The 18,537-nt window shown below is 46.0% G+C and overlaps 1 protein-coding gene across 14 annotated transcripts in view; it reads right to left on the bottom strand.

Moving 5' to 3' along the window:
• Nucleotides 1-204: 204 nt before the first annotated feature.
• The window catches only part of TJP1 (tight junction protein 1), a 195,261-nt gene continuing 176,928 nt past the window's right edge, over nucleotides 205-18,537 (bottom strand). For 4 of the 14 annotated variants that reach the window (XM_074318104.1, XM_074318111.1, XM_074318114.1 and 1 more), the window contains 10 exons: nucleotides 17,390-17,740; nucleotides 16,831-17,070; nucleotides 15,341-16,213; nucleotides 15,102-15,199; nucleotides 13,510-13,737; nucleotides 9,997-10,160; nucleotides 7,333-7,810; nucleotides 5,566-5,783; nucleotides 4,321-4,464; nucleotides 205-1,745 (listed from right to left, as the gene is read on the bottom strand). In XM_074318104.1, coding sequence (XP_074174205.1) covers nucleotides 1,651-1,745; nucleotides 4,321-4,464; nucleotides 5,566-5,783; nucleotides 7,333-7,810; nucleotides 9,997-10,160; nucleotides 13,510-13,737; nucleotides 15,102-15,199; nucleotides 15,341-16,213; nucleotides 16,831-17,070; nucleotides 17,390-17,740 — 2,889 coding nt within the window. In that variant the 3' untranslated portion in view covers nucleotides 205-1,650. The remainder of the gene's footprint in view (nucleotides 1,746-4,320; nucleotides 4,465-5,565; nucleotides 5,784-7,332; nucleotides 7,811-9,996; nucleotides 10,161-13,509; nucleotides 13,738-15,101; nucleotides 15,200-15,340; nucleotides 16,214-16,830; nucleotides 17,071-17,389; nucleotides 17,741-18,537) is intronic. The other 10 variants (XM_074318108.1, XM_074318115.1, XM_074318110.1 and 7 more) reach the window with 8 other exon arrangements.

Here is an 18,537-nt window from a genome sequence, read left to right on the forward strand (position 1 = left end):
GCCGTCCATTCTCCAGGCCGTCCGCCCCCATGCCGCTGTCAGTGCTCATCCACAGGCCCATGGCCACGGGACACACTGGAGGAGTGCCACCAGGCCAGACATGGCAGCAGGGGACTGGGTGACAAGCACAGTGTGCGGGATTTGAAAACAGGATTGCAAGGTGCACGAAACTGGAAACACTGGGAAAACAGACCAAGCCAGCACTTTATTTTAAAAACTTTTATTCTGCAGGTTTAGAAATTTGAGATTTTTTAATAACCGCAAGAGAAATCCAGTCACACCTAATGATTAACAGAATGTAGTGGTGTATTATCCAAGCAGAAATCGTGCTGATGTGCCATAATAAATTGTCTATTAGTAAAAAAATACACTTTAGGGCACAGCATTGTATCACAAATTACAGTAGGGATATTTTGCAAGAATTTAATCAAACTAGAGAATTCTGAGTAACTTTATCTTTTAAATGCAGCACTTAAAAATGTAACAACTCTGTGCATTCTTTTTCTTAAAAAAATGACCTTGTGTGTGTCATAGAAATGCTGCTTTATTGCTGCAGAGGTCAGAGCTCAAGGCTCAAGAGGTACAGGAGAGAATACAAAGGTAGCCTTAAGAAACTTGGTTTTGTTTATGTATAAAAAAGGTAAAGTTTATAAAAGTTAATTTACAAACCGAGAACAAAAGTGGTATGCACGCGTTATGTACAAGCATCCTTAAAACATCAAAAATTTTAAATGCAGAGCCAAAAAAAACAAAACCATCACTGCCTCTTGTCACACACACACAAAAAAAAAAAAAAAAAAAAGGAGGAAAAAAAATCCCCAAATCACACCATTATTTTCTTCTGGGTGATAATACATTTCTGAAACCGCCAAATCCACAATTTACTTTGTCTCTTTCATGATTCAGTATCTAGATGCGCACAAAAGCCATAAAAGCCCAGTAATACACAGAGAGAATGATCTAAGAATTAAAAACACAAGGATAAGGCATTGCTGCTGGTTAGTACATCTGTGGTGATGTGGTTAATTTAGAGATCCAGAGGCCACGGAAGCAGTCTCACATGTTTTGGAGTCCTTTCCTAAAAAAAAAAGTGTTCTCATATACAATCAGTAATTGTCTTCACTTGACCCCCCCACAGCTATAAGTCCCCCCTTGCTGTACACTTCTGTTATATCCACTACACTGGTTATATAGTCCAGGTGCATTTTCAAATGTGTGCACATTACCTCATGCATAATAAAATAAATGTGTATGCCAGGCCAGGGCTACAAAAGTCTGAAACAGTGCACTTTTGAAACACTAAAACTCAAACGCACCCCCTTTACTGGCTGGTATTTTAACGGAAATCAATATGTGAAGTTAAGCAGTGACTGTAAAAAAAGTACAATAATCATTACGAAACGAAACGTCTTTGAACCTCTAGCCAATGCCACCAGTCGTCCCTGCATAAGCACGCAGCTGGCAGCACGTCTTCTGAGTGCGGTCAGGTGTGTGCTCACTAACCTTCAACAGTTCAAACAAGATATTTAATCCTAACAAATGCAGTATCAACTCTAAGAAAAGTGTAACACTTGCTAGAGTGGTGCCACTGAGATTTAGTAAGTTTAACCCAGGTTCACATTATTTGATCAAGTTCCTACATTTTCAGAATTAAAAGTGGTCAATCAGGACAGAAACACAGTTTGCTCCAACAAGGTAATTTGGATCTCCGGGAAGACACTTGTTTTGCCAGGTTTTAGGATCACCTACGAGAGAAAAAGAAGTTTACATCATTTGTAGTTGGTTCAACTGGTAGCCGTCATGCTTTGCAATCACAAGGCAAAAATACACACATACATTTAGACACAATTGTCTTGTTTCTTCTGCACAGTACACGTGTATGAAGACTCCTAAGTGCTAGACGAGTACAGGACTCGCGGGGCGATCACACTGTAAGGACAGAGCTGTCGCTCACTGTACTGTACCCCTGACACTAACAGGACTAATGCAACATTCTACACCCTCTTACTTAAAAAGAACTCTAAGTGCTGGATTTCAGTGAAGATCCACTGGAATGTGACAATTTGAAAACTGTTTCCAATTTCCCTTTTATTGTACTTCTCACATTCCTGCTTTTTTAAAAAAATGAGTAAAAGTCAGGGGACCACATGCCTGGGATGGCTCCAGTTTGCCTGAGGCCACGTAATTGGTAACAGCGCCCTTCTTTCACTTCCTGAAGTGTGGACAATAATTACGTGATCACCCACCGGAGCTGAGTGTGACAACACACTTCTCACACTCAACTACAGACCAACCAACGCAACCCTGAAAGTGGTGCAGAATCCGGTCCTAAGGACCGTCCTCCGCTTTACGAAAAGGAAAGGAAATCAGTGACACTGCCCCCGAGCTGCTCGCCTGACCCCGGCAGCAGAATCACCCGTGGAGCTGTGATAGGAGGCTGGCTGTGCGTGTGATGTGGGGCCTGCGTGTCTGAGAGTCGCAGCTGGAGCTCAGAGGACCCTGGTCGTGGACACTGAATGTGAGGAGGCTGGGACGGCTGAAGGTCTCCATGGGAGCCAAGGCACGGGGCTGTCTTCTGCTTCCCTCACAGCAGCAGCTCTCAAGCAGCCACGAGATGACTGCTCGTCCCAACTGGCATGTAGTGCAGAGACCAGGGAGGCTGCGGAACATCCCGCAATGCACAGGGCGGCCCCACAACAAAGAAGGACCTGGCCGATGTCACAGCAGGCGGCCATCCCTAAGCAGTCACTGAGCGCTGATGGGCTTGGCACTTTAAGCCACAGTGAGTGATTTAATGTCACAGACATACATGTGTGTATGCAACACTGTACACAATAAATTATTTAGGCAATGAGATCGAGTCATAACAACAACTTGGAAGTAAATTAAACAATCTCATCTTTAGGCTCAAGTGTCTTTCTAATATGCTATTTTTTGTTGGGATTAAGTCAGTAGTTGTCAAAATCTACCCCTGACTTTCTGAACAGAAATTTACGGCAGCAAAGCACTAAAGTCAGATAGCATTACACAGAGGTACATTTCTCTTCTGGGTGAATATACTCAAATTTAACACAGGAAAAAGTGGTTTCAATCTAACACAACTTATGTTCTGTGGCATAAAACTCTGGAATAACAAATGGAGAAATCATTTATGCTTCATATAATATCTGGAAAATACCACTTATACCAAGTAACTACAATAAACAGTTATTTTAAGGACCTTCATTCTCATTTGGTTTAGAGAATAATCAGAGCTCATGCTACAACCTGACTTTCAGAATACACGTTTTAAATGCAGCTTGATTAATGTTAATTAATTCAAACTAGGCTAATAAAATGTTTCTCAGTGGCAACCTTGAGGAAATAGCTTTAATATCTAGCATGTTAAAACTAATTTAGTAACTTTTCCCCAGAAAATGGGGTACTTGTGAATATCAGGAAATATATACAGAGGGTGCCAAAAAAATGTATACACATTTTAAGAAAGGAAAAAACTATTAAAACTGTAATACTCAATATATACAGAAATCAAAAGATGAATAAAAGTCATGTATATACATTTTTTTGGCTCCCCTGGTATTTACATATTATTTGTCTTGTGTAGGACTACGATGTGCTCCTGTACGCTTCACAATACGAAACTACTTCCTACTGTACTAACACTGCCCGTGCTCACGTGACTTCCCAAAACGTAACAGGACTATGAATTCTTGGTCTGTATCAGGTTCAATTAAAGTGATCTATACCCCAAATATACCAAGTTCCAACTGGTAACTGACTTAGTCACCCAAGGAAATGAGAAACTGAAAATGCATTGGAAGCTTTGAAATTATGATCGTAAGAGCAAAAAGTCATTCAAAAATAGTGTGTATAATAGAAGTGATTTAGAATTTTACATTCAGAAACCATGGCCAAGTACGGTCACAGTGGAAGGTATTTGTCTTTCAAGTTTCTCTGGTACGTATCCTTTGTAGATTGAAAACTTAAGAATAGTAACCGAGACTAGAAATTGTTCCACAGAGGAATCAAATCATTTCAGTAAGAAGGTGAAAACGCCTATGTATGTCGGAGAGTATCAGTTCTCCCATTGACTCTTAAATCTTTTGACAGAACGAATAATTCTGTGGAACCCCAAGGAATAGCCAACCTTCGGCCAAATCGTGGATGTTTAAAAGGCAGAAAGTTCTCCACCTCTCCCTATTCGTTCAAACACTGGTGACGCCTACAAGGCCACAGCAGGAGGCAGCGGTGTGCTGACCGTCAGCCCCGGGATCAGTGACAGTCCCCAAAGCCCCAAAGGACAGAGTGAAGACAGCATACCCGACGAGGAGTCGGATGATTTTAGAGCAAAAGACCAACCGTCAGGAGTCATGGACGCACAGTGTGGTAGGCGCAGCTCCACGGGCTTCAGGAACTTGAGGCCATGGGGCCCGCACATCACCAGGGGGCTCAGCAGCGTCTCACCTGCAGCCGGGAGGGCGGGGAGAGGTTAGCGGGCGGCTTCCTTCTGGCCACAGTTCTCCCCCCAGTGAGATTCTCACCACCAAATGCTCTAGTTCTCTACAGCAGCACTTAGCAAACAACACAAGCCATACATGTGGTTTTTTCTAGTAGCCACATTAAAAAAAAAAAAAAAAAAAAAATAGGTGAAATCAATTTTAATATTTATGTAACCCAATATATCCCAAAATTAGGTCAACGTGTAATCAGTTGCAGCCAGTGTGTTGTATTTTACACTTCCAGCCCATTTCAACCAAAAACGGCCACTTCCCAAGTGCCAACATGTAGCTGGAACCGCATGTAGCTGGAGCTACAGCAGTTGGTCACAGGGCCCATTTGAATGAAGGTCCATTCAAATGTCCTTTGTAAAAATGCTACGTGTATCTTGTTTTTAATACACACTTGCTTTAAGGGATTCCTCCAGCGCCAACATACGTTAGTGTTCTCACAAAATTTAAGAAAGCAAGCTAAAACGAAGTACTCAGGGACATGACGTGAGGCTGGAAGATTCTAACAGGAGTCTAACACAGCTCATCACCACATCGTCTGACGGGCCCAGGGAGGTGGGGAAACAGCACCCTGGCCGCCTTGAGGAGCTCAGAGACCGGCTCTGAACACCCGACGGGGTGTTTCACTCATCCTGCTGAGTGTTCAGTGCTAGTTCTGGGGTGGTGGGTGCCCCACGAGGCTGATGTTCCCGTCAGGGGACAGGCACAGAGCACAGCCTGACTGACGGGTGTTACCTAACCCACCTCCTCTAGGAATGGCAGGGGTGAGGTCAGCCGAGACCACCCAGCAGATAGGGTGACGATCGCGCCATGCTCACCTCTACACCTCGCAACTCCTGTCCTGCGGGGTGCCCACTGCATGCGTGCACACCTGTGTGCCCACCCGGACAGCCCTCCCCCAGTGCTCATGGGAGAGGCCCCCCTGACCAGAGGAAGGGGCTGTGGTTGGTCAGTGTGGAGGCAGAGAAGGGGTCTAGACAATCCTCTCGCCTGAGCACTGTAAGCTCACAGGGCAACAATTAAACTAAGCAGACAGACAGACAGACAGACACGTTACCTTTCTCCTTGTCTAAGGGTGGGAGGATGCTGTTGTCCCGACAGACCTTGAAGTAGATTTCCTGCTCAGTCCCCTCAGGAATGGCTCCCTGTGGGATAATTATACTAACGCCCGTCTCTATGGAACTCAACACCCCACCGTTGCTGTTAAACACGCCTCGGGCCGTGGCCACCACAGTGTGACCGTCCTCGTCGTCATCTTCTTCCACAGCTGAGGGGCTGAGATTTCAGAAACGGGTCGTGAGTAAGTCTCCAGAACCCCACGGGTGCTGCCATTACTACTGTCATTGGCAGTTTCATCTTACTTTTCTGTCTCCATACAATCAAGAAGTTCCTTACTTGAACAAGGTACGTTTTGAGTGACAGAATTTACTCACAGGGGTAACTAAGCATATTCTTCCTGGAGAAATGATTTGTGTTTTTGAAGGTAGCTAATCAAATTGCCTTCATTGCTGATTTTTACAACCAGAACGTACAAAGTTGGATGCCTTGTTCCCCCAACTACTATCGTTCATTGACATTAAGTACATTTTAACATCCATAAAACTGGTGTTTTAAAACTGATAGCAAGTCATGCTTTAATTGGTAGCACTACCTGTGCTTCTCAGTGCTACGTGAGACAATGCTGCGTCTCACAACAGATGGCATCTCAGGCCTGACTAAACGTACCAGGTAGGTCCTACACCTCCCTAGGGTTTTAAGTGTGACACATATGGCCTTTCCTTTCTGCTCCGAGTCCCAAACAGCCCTGCTGTCAAAGGCAAGGCCTCCACAGCTCCATGAGGTAATAAAGACTCTGCATGGGAACACCCCAAACAGCCATGAAAAAAAGACAGCACATTAACTTAGCACATGAAGAATACTAAAAAGGGGGGCCGGGGAGGGGCGGTGTCAATGACTGTTCAAAATATTGAGACAGCAAGACTTCTTGAAGTCAAACTTTGCACCAGGACCATAAAGGTGAGCTGAGAGAGGGACTGACCAAATCCAAGTCTGTGCACGACGGTGCGTCAGGGGGTACGCCCACACCTGGGAGGGGGAGCCTGGCCCTCTGCCCCCCACCCCCACCCTTGGCTCTGCCTGGGAGGGCTTGCAAATGTAAGTGGGCTTGGGCGCCTGAGGGGAGCTTGCATGTGGTGTGGCCGCAGCGGGGCTGGTCAGTCCTGCTGAGTGGCGAGAGAAAGGAGCAGGTGGAGCGTGGCTCCAGATGGGCTCGCCCTGTCCCGTTGCTCAGACAGCTCACTCACACAGACTTTAAAAGGAGCTGCTGTCTTTTAACAAGCACTTGGAGGTTACTACATCTTTCTTTTTTGAACGTCATTGCTAAACAAACAGTAAACAAGGAACGCAGATGCTTGTATTTCTGAGATACTCTCCAAAGGGGCCTCGCCAGTGGAAGGTCAGAGGTTACGGGAAGCCATGGTTGGTTAAGAGCACGGGCTGAGGTCGGATGACCAGGGGCTGAATCTAGGCCCCCTCACCCTACTGTGTGGCCTTGGGCAAACTGCAATGTCACTGAGCCTCAGTTCTCAGTAAAACGGGGTAACGACAGTACCTGCCGACCCTCCCTGCCTGTCAGCTTCACTATGTCACTGACATTATCTTGTGCCTCTGGCAGGCCCTCCTACGTAACGGCAACAGCATTTTGGACAACACTGTTCAGTTTGACGTTCGAGTGAAATCTATCATTTCAAGTCCCAGATCACATAAACTACCTCAAGTTCACGTCAGCCAAACCACAAGGCCAAGGAAAAGGCACAAACCTTACCTCACGGGCACAGCTTTGGACAGTGTGCCGACATTGTTTATCTGATACTTGGGCCTATCCGCATGGATGGAGAAGGCGTCCACGCCACTGTCGGCCTCGGAAGGTTGGGCCGAGCCATGTGCTTTCAGGAGACTTTTTGGAGACGCAGGGATCTTTGAAGACAAGTCGGGTTTGTGTGCGGTCTCACTTGGCAGAAGGTTGTGACTGAATTTAGGACTTTCAAACTTGCGTTCAAAGGGCCGAGCAGAGCTTGTGTACGGTTTTGGGGTGAAGCGATTGTAGGCAGGCGTGACTGTTTTCGGAGTCTGCTCGGTCCCATTCACTGGACCTTTATCTGGGAAGCTTTTCTGGGGGTAGAAAGTGCACTGAGCAGGGTCTTCTCGGTTCGGTGGTCTGAACGTTGCTGGCTTATGTTGAGCTGGAGGTGGGTCTGGTTTGGATACTAAAGAATTCTGAAAATCCAGTGACACTGAATTACCTGAAAAATAAACATACAGAATCCTTTTAAAAACTCCCTGAAAGAAGTTTTCAGAGCCCCTCTGAACTTGCTCCCATCTTAGCTTGCCCTGGTGCCAAAGTCCAGGCCTACTTCAGGGTCGCCACAGTCAGAGGGTGGCTCATTAACTCTGGCGGCCATGTGTGGTGCGGAGGGGCCAGGAGGTGGCTTGGACATGTGTGGTGCTATTAGTAAGTGTACCCTGCTGCCTGCGAGTCAGGGGCATGATGCTAAGGGTCTCGGCTTCCAGAGACTGGCGTTTGAGTAACCTTTCTGCAACATCCATAACAAATTACAAACAGAAAGACATATTTGGCTGTGTTAAAAAAAAAAAAAAAAAATCAGTACTACAGAATTCACCATAATTAAAGTCAAAAGAAAGGTCCCAGACTGGTAGAAGCTATTAACAGCCCGTGTAACTGATAAAGAAGTAGGATCCAAAACCTATGAAGAACTCCTATACACCCGTAAGAAAGACCATCAACCTAACAGGATGATGGGCAAAGACTAAACAGGCAAAAACGGAAGAGAAAACTAGAATGCTCAGGAACCATCCAGTAAAATACCTGACCTCACTATTAATTAGGAAAATGCAAACCTCAAACAAACGAAAAACACGAAATACCATTTCACCCCCATTAGATTAGCAAAACTTAAGTTTGGTAATGCCAAGTGCTGGCAAAAATGTGGAACAGGAATTTCCACGTACTGCTGGTGATGTAGAACAGTCCCAATTGGATTCTATGAAGTAATTAAGGAGAAAACACTATGAACGCTACACACGGTCTCGCAGAAAAGAGTCAGAGGGAACACGTCACAGCTTTCTTAGGAAACTAACATAACCTTGATTGATACCCAAACCAGACAAGGACAGTACAAGGAAAGAAAATTACGAAGCCAAATTCCTTGTGAACATAGGAATATAATTTACTACATTAAAAGAGCAAAAAATCTTACGAGCATCTTAATACATGCAGTAAAAGCATTTGATAAAATTATTTCAGCAATTTAGGAATAAAAGGCAGCTATAAAAATTCACAAAAAACCTGCAGCTAACGTTGGTCAGATGAAACATTAAATCCTTTCTCCCTGAGATGGGGAAGCAGCAAAAGATGTCTGCTTTCGTCACTTCTAATTGACATCTTACTCGAGGTCCCAGCCAGTGCCAAAAGGCAAGACAAAGAAATAAGAGGCATAGGACTGGAGAGTAAGAATTGAAACTTCTGTTCTCTGCAGACATGACAGTGTCTACAGAAAATGCTAACATGAAGTTTGTCAAGCTACAGCTACAACCTGTCTGCTTGAGACAGCCTGGACAGAGAAGTCCTGTTTGCAGTGGCAAATGTCAACAGGAGAAGGAGAAAGAAGATATATTCTTAGGAGAAAAGACACAGCTTCTTATTCTATTGTTTCGGAAGGGCCAAACAAGTAAAGGGGTGTTGGGAGGTGGAGGCAGCAGTCTCCCTTCCAGGGACTTTGAAAGGCAGAGAGATGTGAAAGCAGTTTAAAGAAAGGTGCTTTTTACCGATGGAGCGGGTGACCTGGGGGCAGAAGGCAGGACTCCGTGGAAAGGGAGAGAATGATGGAAGATGAAGAAAACAGGGAGGAGGGAGAGGAGTTGAGCCAATGGACCAGGAAGAGGTGTCAGCGTGGGTTAAGGGAAAACAGTTCTTGCTCAGAGATGAGAAGGGGAGAATGAACACAGGTGAAAATGCAGGGATACACAGCTATTAAGAGCAGTACATTGGAACGGTGTTATCCACCTGCGGAGACTGCACAGAACCTAACGTCGAGGCCGGGGGCTGAGGGCTACGTGAAACTGCAGCTTTCCTGTGTTCAGGTGTGCATGGAACAGAGCAATGATTTTTACACACCTCCATTTGAGTATTTACATTCAGATGAACTGGTACACAAATACTACTTCCAGAAACTGAGCTATGTCAATAAAACATCAAAATCTATTTAGCTAAATGGTCTGTCCAATACAATGGTCATAGTCATAAAAACAGGCAATGTACTTTTAACAAAATCCTCAGTTGTCATTGTCTCCAGACTAAAGGATTCAAAGTATTTTCACGTGAAAAGTCTTTTTGCGTAGAAACGACGAGAACTGAATTGTACGAGTATTACTCTAGTACAGCGGTCATGCCACCTTCTGCACGTCCTACCTTCACCGTGTGCTCCCTTCGCATGTGTGTGGAGGCTGAGGGACGAGCTGGACATGGGCTGAGAAGGCTGGGTGTACTGGGCGGGCAATGGAGGTGGCGGGGGTGTGGCCTGGACCGGGTCATAGCGTTTGTCGCCAAATGCATCAGCGTCAGTGGACTTTCCCCTGTGAAAAAATGAAGAAAACACCGACACCTGAAAATGGACTCACATTTACAACAAGTTCTCACTCCTCTAACTACCCCTAAATTTTTTTGAAAAAACTCGAGAAATTTCTGAATTTATTCTTATGAATTATGGATAGCTACATTCACCAGCACGAGAAATGTAAAGACAGCACAGGTACTTTAAGAAAATCAGTGAAACACCCAGAAGATGGCAACCAAAAGGCAGATGAAATTTTGGGTATACTTGTCATACTTAATTGTATTGTTTACAACTTAAGAAAGTCTTGCAAATATTTTGGAAAATATTCATTGGCCCACATCTTCCTTATATTCACTTCTGACTTCAAGCCTAAGGTACCAAGCCGTGGATTCGGGCACACTCAGAGCACCTAAAAAATGATGCCACAGCAGAGGTCAGCAAAAGTTTTTAGGCAAGGGCCAGAGAGCAAATGTTTTGGGCTTTTTGGATCATACAGTCTCGGTCACCACTATTCAAACTCTGCCCCAGAGCAGCCACAGACAACATGTAAATGAATCAATGTGGCTGGCGGTGTTCCAGCAACACCAAAAAACTGACATCATTTATTTTAAAATTTGCGTTTTTACCAGATCGATTTTTTTGTTTAACAATAGCTAGAGTAGCAAATAATGCTTAATTTTACAAGGCCCACTGAAGTCAGACAGTGCCACTCATGCTTGTTTTTACAGATTGCCAATTTTTAGTATGCAGCGCATAAACCTGTAAAATAGACCCATAATTGCAACACTGCCATCTAGACCTTTGCGGAGAGCCAAAGCAGCACTGGCTTTATGTGCACAAACAGCAACGCAGACATGCGGAATGTACTTTCACGGAAGACGTTTGCTCAAAAAGTCTCGTTTGATCATTAGTTTTAAAACTAGGCTGTTATCTGCTTGCCGGCATTTAGCCTAAGCATTGGGAGATGATGTTAAAATCTCGAAGTGCACATAATGCCAATGACAGAGAGAAACACCTGACGCAACAGCCTCACATCAATGACAGTCTTACCACTTGACGCTCCTTTTCAAGAAGTCATAGCTAGTGTAAGAGCCAAGAAATCTAGGTGATGGCAAAGCAAGCGCAATAGAAAAATGAAAAGAAAATGGTCAATCTAACTATGAAATTTGCAGCAAATAGAACTCAAATGTCACTTTAAAATAGCAACCAAAAAGTACGCATCATTTCAAAGTAATTCCATCTATAAAAGAAAATGTGACTGACTCCCATTTCGCTAGGGAGATGACCGACGAAGCAAACCACAGGGGCTGAGCGAGGGCCTGCCCGCCCTGCACACACTAACTGGGGCTGTCCCTCAGCAGCCACGTGTCTGGGCTTCACTCCTTCACTCCTCTTCCATCTCTGCCCACTTCTGCTGCAGGTGCCGGTGGTGAGCAAAGCAATGAATGAACTCGCGCAGCAGTACTAAGGATAGCCAGCAGGTTCGCAGTAAGTGACCATCAAGTGCTCCACCAGAAGTCCAGGGCGAGGCAAAAGAAACCCAAGTGAAGGCACAGAAGAGTGACAGACCACAGCAGCAGCTCTGATCCCCTGGCAAGGTGAGGAGGGACCGGGAGGCGGAAGCAGGCCTGCCTTTGAAAGGTAACGAATGTTCCTTTCTGGCAAGACCGTGCCCACCACCAGTCATAAAGCGAAGGCAATGTTCTAGACCCTGTCTCCAAGCTGTACATAACAGAAAACGTTAAGGCTTCTCTGGAAAACCAAATGAATATGAACCCAAACATGTGTTGCTGTCTGAGCCCCTGGCAACACTTTTTACTTATTTTTTAGACCTAAATGTCCTCTTTTAAGGCTGTGTTCTATTTACCGAGTAAGTAACAGGATAAAAAAAATCTCCTTAACCTATATGCCCGGACCCTCCTCTCACAGGAATGAATGTGTTTAATGACAATTAAAGACAATTACGAAAGGTCCGCCCTTCTACCAGACCAATGTGAGTGCCTACGGCACAGTGTCACGGTGGCTGGGGTCCGGACACTCTTCAGATGCCCTGGGCACCTCTCAGTGTTGTGTTAGGGAAGGTCACAACAGTATGTACACGCATAAGACACTCTGCGTTTAATAGAACTCATCGCAGCGCTCAAAATCTGCATTTGTATTGCTTATAAACTGCCTTCTTTTGTGGACAAAGGTTTCAGTGGGTTACAGTGGAAAAAAAGGTTCTAACTCTTCACCTCAAATGATGTCTTAGAAAGACAGTGGTTTGTGATGGCTTGGTGATGTGTCCACTTGGTCAGGCTGACAACTGTCACAGCTATTCAAATACTAACGAAGGTGCTGCTGTGAAGGGGATTTTCAGATGTACCGCCTCTAATCGGTTGAGTCTCAAGTTCATCAAAAAGAAGGTTATCTGGATGGGATCTTTAAAGAGAACTTGGCCTTCCCTGTACTCAGAGACTTCCAAACAGTTTTGATCTTCTCTGCCTGCCCCAGGGACATGCTCAGCCAGGTCCCACAACTGTGTAAGCAAATTCCTTGAAATAAACCCACACCGCTTTTCGTCCCTGTGGGCTTGTTTTGTGGAAATATGAACCCACCTGTGCCTGTGTGGTTTATACCCCCTCTCAGTACCACATTCTCTATCACTTGGGGTTTAGCCAGAGGGGCAGAAGCAGCAGGAGACAGGAACCCACACAGGCACATGTGGGTGTATACCCCCAAAGAACCCACAAGCAAGAAAACTGAAGAGACAAGTAAACAGAAGGGAGCAAGACAGAACAGGGAAAAAAAGACTGCGAAGCGTGGGGTTCAGGCCTCGCTCTGCCTGTCACGTCACCTCACTGCATGCTGGTTTCCTCAGGTATCAAATCAGCCCAAAAATCTCTGAAGTTGCCCTTGCTCCAATAATAAAAACAGACAAGCTCTTTCTTGCCTTGGAAAAACCGGCTCTCTGTTACCTTTCCTCAGACTGTGTCGTCCCCACCACATCCCTGTTTTTGTATCTTAAAAACCAAAGCAGAAAAGGAGGAAAAGAACCAGCATGGACTGCGCAGCACGGAAAGAAGAGACTCTTCCGATTCACCTGAAAACCAAGGTCTTCACAATTACTCTCTTAACTTTGATTTTAACGTCTTTCTTAATGCAAAGCTTTACAGTCTGATGTCTGAGTTTTAGAACAAAACACACCCCCTAGAGCTAGGAAGCGCGTAAGTGCTGACCCGCTGGAGCCTAGAGAGAGTACAGCGTGCTCCGTACTTAGCTGTTTCCTTCCAAATGCACTGAACTTCCTGTGACTGACTACACTCTGCGATCAAACCTGCATGTGTCACCTTATTTTCAAACGGCAAGTCTTCAGGGAAGGCACTTACTTGGAAGAATAACTAGAAAAACCGGCTTGGTTCTGAGCATGGGCTGGCTTGGCAGGCTCCGGGAGGTGGCCAGCAGCAATGTGTGCAGAAGGCTTGCTCTCGAAACTTCTCCGATCAAAGTATGAGAGCTGTTTTCGGTAATATTCTTCATCTTCCTCAGGATCGTAATGATTTGCGCGAACAATGTCTTCAGGGGGCTTCGGCTGAGGTTTCTGAGGTTCTGCGATCCTGACAACCAATGGCAAATGGGACAACTTTTTAATGTGCATGTTACAAAGACAGTGGAATAGAAACGGTTGATGCTGACCTTCCACGGACTGCGGTGACTACCCAGGGAAGGCCGAGCGGTCAGATGGATGGTCTAAACCCCACGTCTTCATACACTATACTCAAAACGCCCAGGGTCACTGAACACAATCAAATAAGCCTGACCATTGCCGGTCAGAGGCCTCGTGCAGGTCAGCAGCCGTTAATTAGAAGAAGAAAAGGAAATGTAACCAAGACAGTGAAGAACTTCCTGAAGGACACACATACAGCAACATGAGCAGCAAGTAATAACTGATAAAATTTAACAACTTTTTAAAGGGTTTTTAAGAAACTTTAACCCAAGATCAATAAATGATCCTCATATAAGGAAATAGCTCTATACCATCCAAAGTTCTAGAGGGCATAGAAGCAAATGGGGAAGAAAGTTATTAAGCAAATTAACACATCATAATCTATGCTCCACCTAGTAAATACTAGAAACTTCCATCAAAAATGGATAAACTTAAATAGGTTTCACACACCCCCAAAAAAAGAAGAGGGGCTAAGCTTCAGTTTTTATAAGTTTATTTTATGTAAAATAGCACATCTGCTAATGATACTGGCTAAAGAAGACACCGCAGTAGTTTACCTTTTCATGAAAAGCACTGGACATCATTTAAAAAAGGAAAATGTGTATGTTAGTTCCTCTTTATTATGAGCACAAACGTAAGCAAATAAGACACGCTAGTTAGGCAGAAGACTATATTCAAATCCAGTGTCACTTACGAGCAGTATGACAAGGCCACGGTTAAGAACACAAGCGGCCTGCTTTGTCTCGCGGCTCTCCCAAGGCCAGTGACCCCAGCCTCGGTGCCTCCTGAAGATGGGCCGACAGCATCCTGCGTGGCCGGAGGTCCTTAGCATAACTAGGGGCAAGCCTACAGGGTATGCTCACTGAATGCTCAGTTTTAGCCGATCTGAGACTGTTTCCTTATCTCTGAAAACTAAGTTTGCATATTTGAAAGCACATTTAAAAGTAAAACACATAAAACGAATGTTAGAACTGCACAATTTTTATCTTAATCATTTGATAGAAAACTCTTTTCAAAGTATCTGTTTCCTGAAGCTGTAACCAAGCTCTGTTACAGAGGTATAAGGAAGGCCTGTGTTTTCCTTTCTAGGACCACCTGTTTTATTTCACTAGAAAGGCTAGTGGTTTTCTTTCAAGGGCAAACGATGTCCTCTCCCTTTTCCTTTCTCTCCCCTACTCACAGTCAGAGGCCTGCTCACTGACTCAGCAGTGAGTCCCGTCAGTCCCCGCCACAAACACCACCAAGTGTACCCACCTGTACAGTGTTTTGTCATGTTCACTGAACTGATTCTGAGAAGTGGCTTTTGGACCAACGACGGGAGCACCTGGAGGTTTCGATGCTACCTCTGGAGGCTGCAGAAAGAAGACAAACAAGGCCCAGGAGCAGAGAATTACAAAACAGGCTTCCTGGAGGGGCGGTGAGGGGGTGGCTAAGCAGCATTTCACTGAATGTGCGCATGCAGCCAAGGCAGGCACACACAGGTCCTCCTTTACCTTAAAGCCAGCAGTGTGGTTTTCATCCTTCTTGTTCTCCAGGGACGCAGACCTTTTGTTTTCAAACATTTTCACCCTAGTGAGCACAGACTGTGGCTTCATGGCCGGGTCTTCCTCTTCTTCAGTCAGAGGTGGGGGTGGAGGCAGAGGTTTGGTGGCTGGAGGCAGGACTTCCGGCTTGTGCTGAGAGGCAGGTATGAGGGGAGGGACGGGGGCGGCGCCCTGCAGAGGCTCGTACTGGCCTGCTTTGGAGGCGGAGCCCTGGGACGGCACTGGCTCGTACCCTCGAGGGTACTGCTCACAGTACTGCTTGGGCTCCGAGGCCTTCGGGCCTGCGGCAGAGTAGGGCTGGGCCTCGGCTCTGTATCTGGCATGCACCTCGTAGCTGGGGGCAGGGGGCTCTTCGTGCCGGAGGGTAGAGGTCCGAGGAGGCTGTTCATAGCGCGGTCTGCTGTCGTAGGACAGAGGGGCTGGCTCTTCAAACCGCGGGAAATAGCCCCGTTCGGAGGCCTCTTCGGGATGCTGCCTGGGGTCGAGGTCCCGAGAGTGCTGGTTCTCAAAGGCAGGCCGGGGCTGGTAGGGCTGTTTGTCCTCGTAGTACGTCCAATGCTCCTCGTACGCGGGGATGCGCTCTTCGTAGCGCAGACGCTGCTCGAAGTTTCGGGAGAACTGGTCTGCATAGCTGGAGGAGTCATATCTGTATGGGGGCTGCTCCAGGTCTCTGCTGGCTTGTTTCTCCACATACTGCGGCTGAGGCTCGTAGCTCAGGTGAGGCTCCTTGTCTGGCCTCGGCCCCGGGTGCCCAGCAGGCAGCTGCTTCAAAGCCGGGTTCTGCCTCCCCATGTCTTCGTGATACGGATCCTTCCTGTACACCTGCATGGAAACCCACGGTGAGTACACAGGCGTGCTTTCACTTCTAGACGGAACTATGATTTATCACGAGAAAATGGTACGTTCTACCATTTATTACCAGGATAGGAAGACATTAGTGGAGAAAGCCAGTTTCAGTGAAAGCTCAAAATTTATAGTGCAGGGAGAGGCTTGTATGTTTTAGCATGTGCTACATGAAAAGTGAGTGAAAGGTAATTATTTAAATCTAGCAGAAATTAATGCACTGAACTATTGATTCAACTTGATTTGGACATTGAAAATAAAAATCATACAGAAAATTTATGGACACCACAATTTATAAAACATAAACATGTCTACCGTGGGTCTCAACTACGTATTAAGGAATTCTGAAAGACACTGAAAAGCAAGAAATAAAACAATGAAAATATTTAGCACAAATCCGATTCAAAGGCCTACTTTCAAACCGCCAGCATACTACCGGAAGCCATGCACACTACAAAACGGAAGTGGCCTGTCCGATTCGGAAGCTCTGTGGCATGTGCGCCCAGTCACAAAGCAGAGGACACTGAGGGGAAGCAGCAATGATCACGTGCCAGACAGAGGCAGAGCAGCACGAGCGCGACACTGCAGCCCGGTACCTGTGGCGGGTCTACATGCGACGACAATGAAGCTTCTCGGTCTCTTAGCATTAAGTGAGCTGCCTCGGCACCTGGTGTTCTTACAGGGCCAGCTTGTGGCGAGTGAGAGGCGGGAGGAGCTGGGGGGGGCCCCTCCAGTCTGACATGAGTGCAATCTACGTTATGAGGAACAGCAGAGGTTGATGGTGCTGGGGTGGTTTCAGGCGAAAGGGAAGGGGCTGGAGATGAGGCTTCTGCTTTCTGTGAAGTGTTTAAAATACTTTCAATACAGTGTTTCTGTTGCCTGCTAACTTCCCACCTCTACTTATCGTGGTTGGTGGACACACATTTCAGTGTGCTGAATACAAAACTAGGACTTCAGGTCCGACATTAAACCAAAAGAAATTCAGTGTACTGCACCCACAAAGTTTAGAATTCAGTCCTTGGTATTCTCACCTCGGAATTCAAAATGAATTCTCACTCTGGAGAGAGGACAGCATATATTCTTTAACTCAATCACCACATTCTCGAATCTGACAATGCACCTCCGACTACCACACGCCGAATGCTGGCCGCTTACCTGTTGAGAGGCTGTTTTAAATCCGGGGGAGTCTAGTCTATGAACTGGCTGTGGCTGCGCTTGTGCTGAAAAAGGAGGGTATGTGTGGCTCTCGTGCTGCATCCCCGAGGCGTCCTCTCTGACAGGCTCAGAGGACCGAGTAATGGCAGACTCCGGCGGAGTCCCAACCTCATCATTAAGAGTTTCATCTAGTTCTTGATCAGTGTAGGCCCCGCCTTCTGTGTCTGTGTCTTCGTAGTCAGAAGTGTGTCTACTGTCCGTGCTATACAGTGAGTACTCACTACCTGGGGCTGACAGGTAGGACAGACGATCATCATGCAAATCAAGGTCGTCACTTGTGGCACCGTCCGCCTGGGTCAAATAAAAGTAAAGTAACACATTTATTCAGTAGTTCTTTAAGAGATGGCCTTTATTTTAAAAGGGAGATAGAAAAGGATATTTTTCTTTGAAGAAATCCCATCTGTTTCTTGAAGCTTCTGGTGAGGAAAGGTCAAGAAGACCGGACAGCACACATGCACACACACAGAGCAGCCTCTGAGACGTGACAGGCTGGGATGAACAGAACGCTGGCGGGCCAGTCAGGAGCAGCTGGGCTCCGGGGCCCAGCCCCAAAGACGGCGAAGGGAACCCTGGCGCCTCTCGAGTCCGTCACAAATGTGTCAGCCCAAAGCAAGGGGAAGAAGGAGACGGCTACGAGAGTAAGCTCACAGCAACGGGGACAGACCCACAGAACAATGCACGAGAGAATAACTATGAAAACCAAGGCCAGAGTTCAAGTTGAGTCATAGCTAATATAAACATAAAACAACTTTTTTAAAAAGTTGGTATTTGGCCCTAAAGCTTTTATAAGACACAATGGAAAAGCATCACCTAAGTGCTGGATGCCTTAGCAAGAATTTTTTTCTTTATTGTTTTGCACAGGTGTGGTAGCCAATGGTGAGAGAGAAATGCTGTTCCACTTCTCCTTTACAAGTAATTTAAGAGCCGAGTCAGTGTTTAATAGACTGCGTTACCTTCTGAGTAGAGCAGAAGGAAATGAGAAGTATTTGAGGAAAAGGGAACTCAAGACTTAACAGCACCAGGCTGTCACTGGGTACCACCGTGACACGAGTTCCTGAAGATGGTGCCAGGACACCGTGCGCGCTAAG

This window comes from Rhinolophus sinicus, linkage group LG13 (genome assembly GCF_036562045.2).
Source record: "Rhinolophus sinicus isolate RSC01 linkage group LG13, ASM3656204v1, whole genome shotgun sequence".
Lineage (NCBI taxonomy): Eukaryota > Metazoa > Chordata > Mammalia > Chiroptera > Rhinolophidae > Rhinolophus > Rhinolophus sinicus.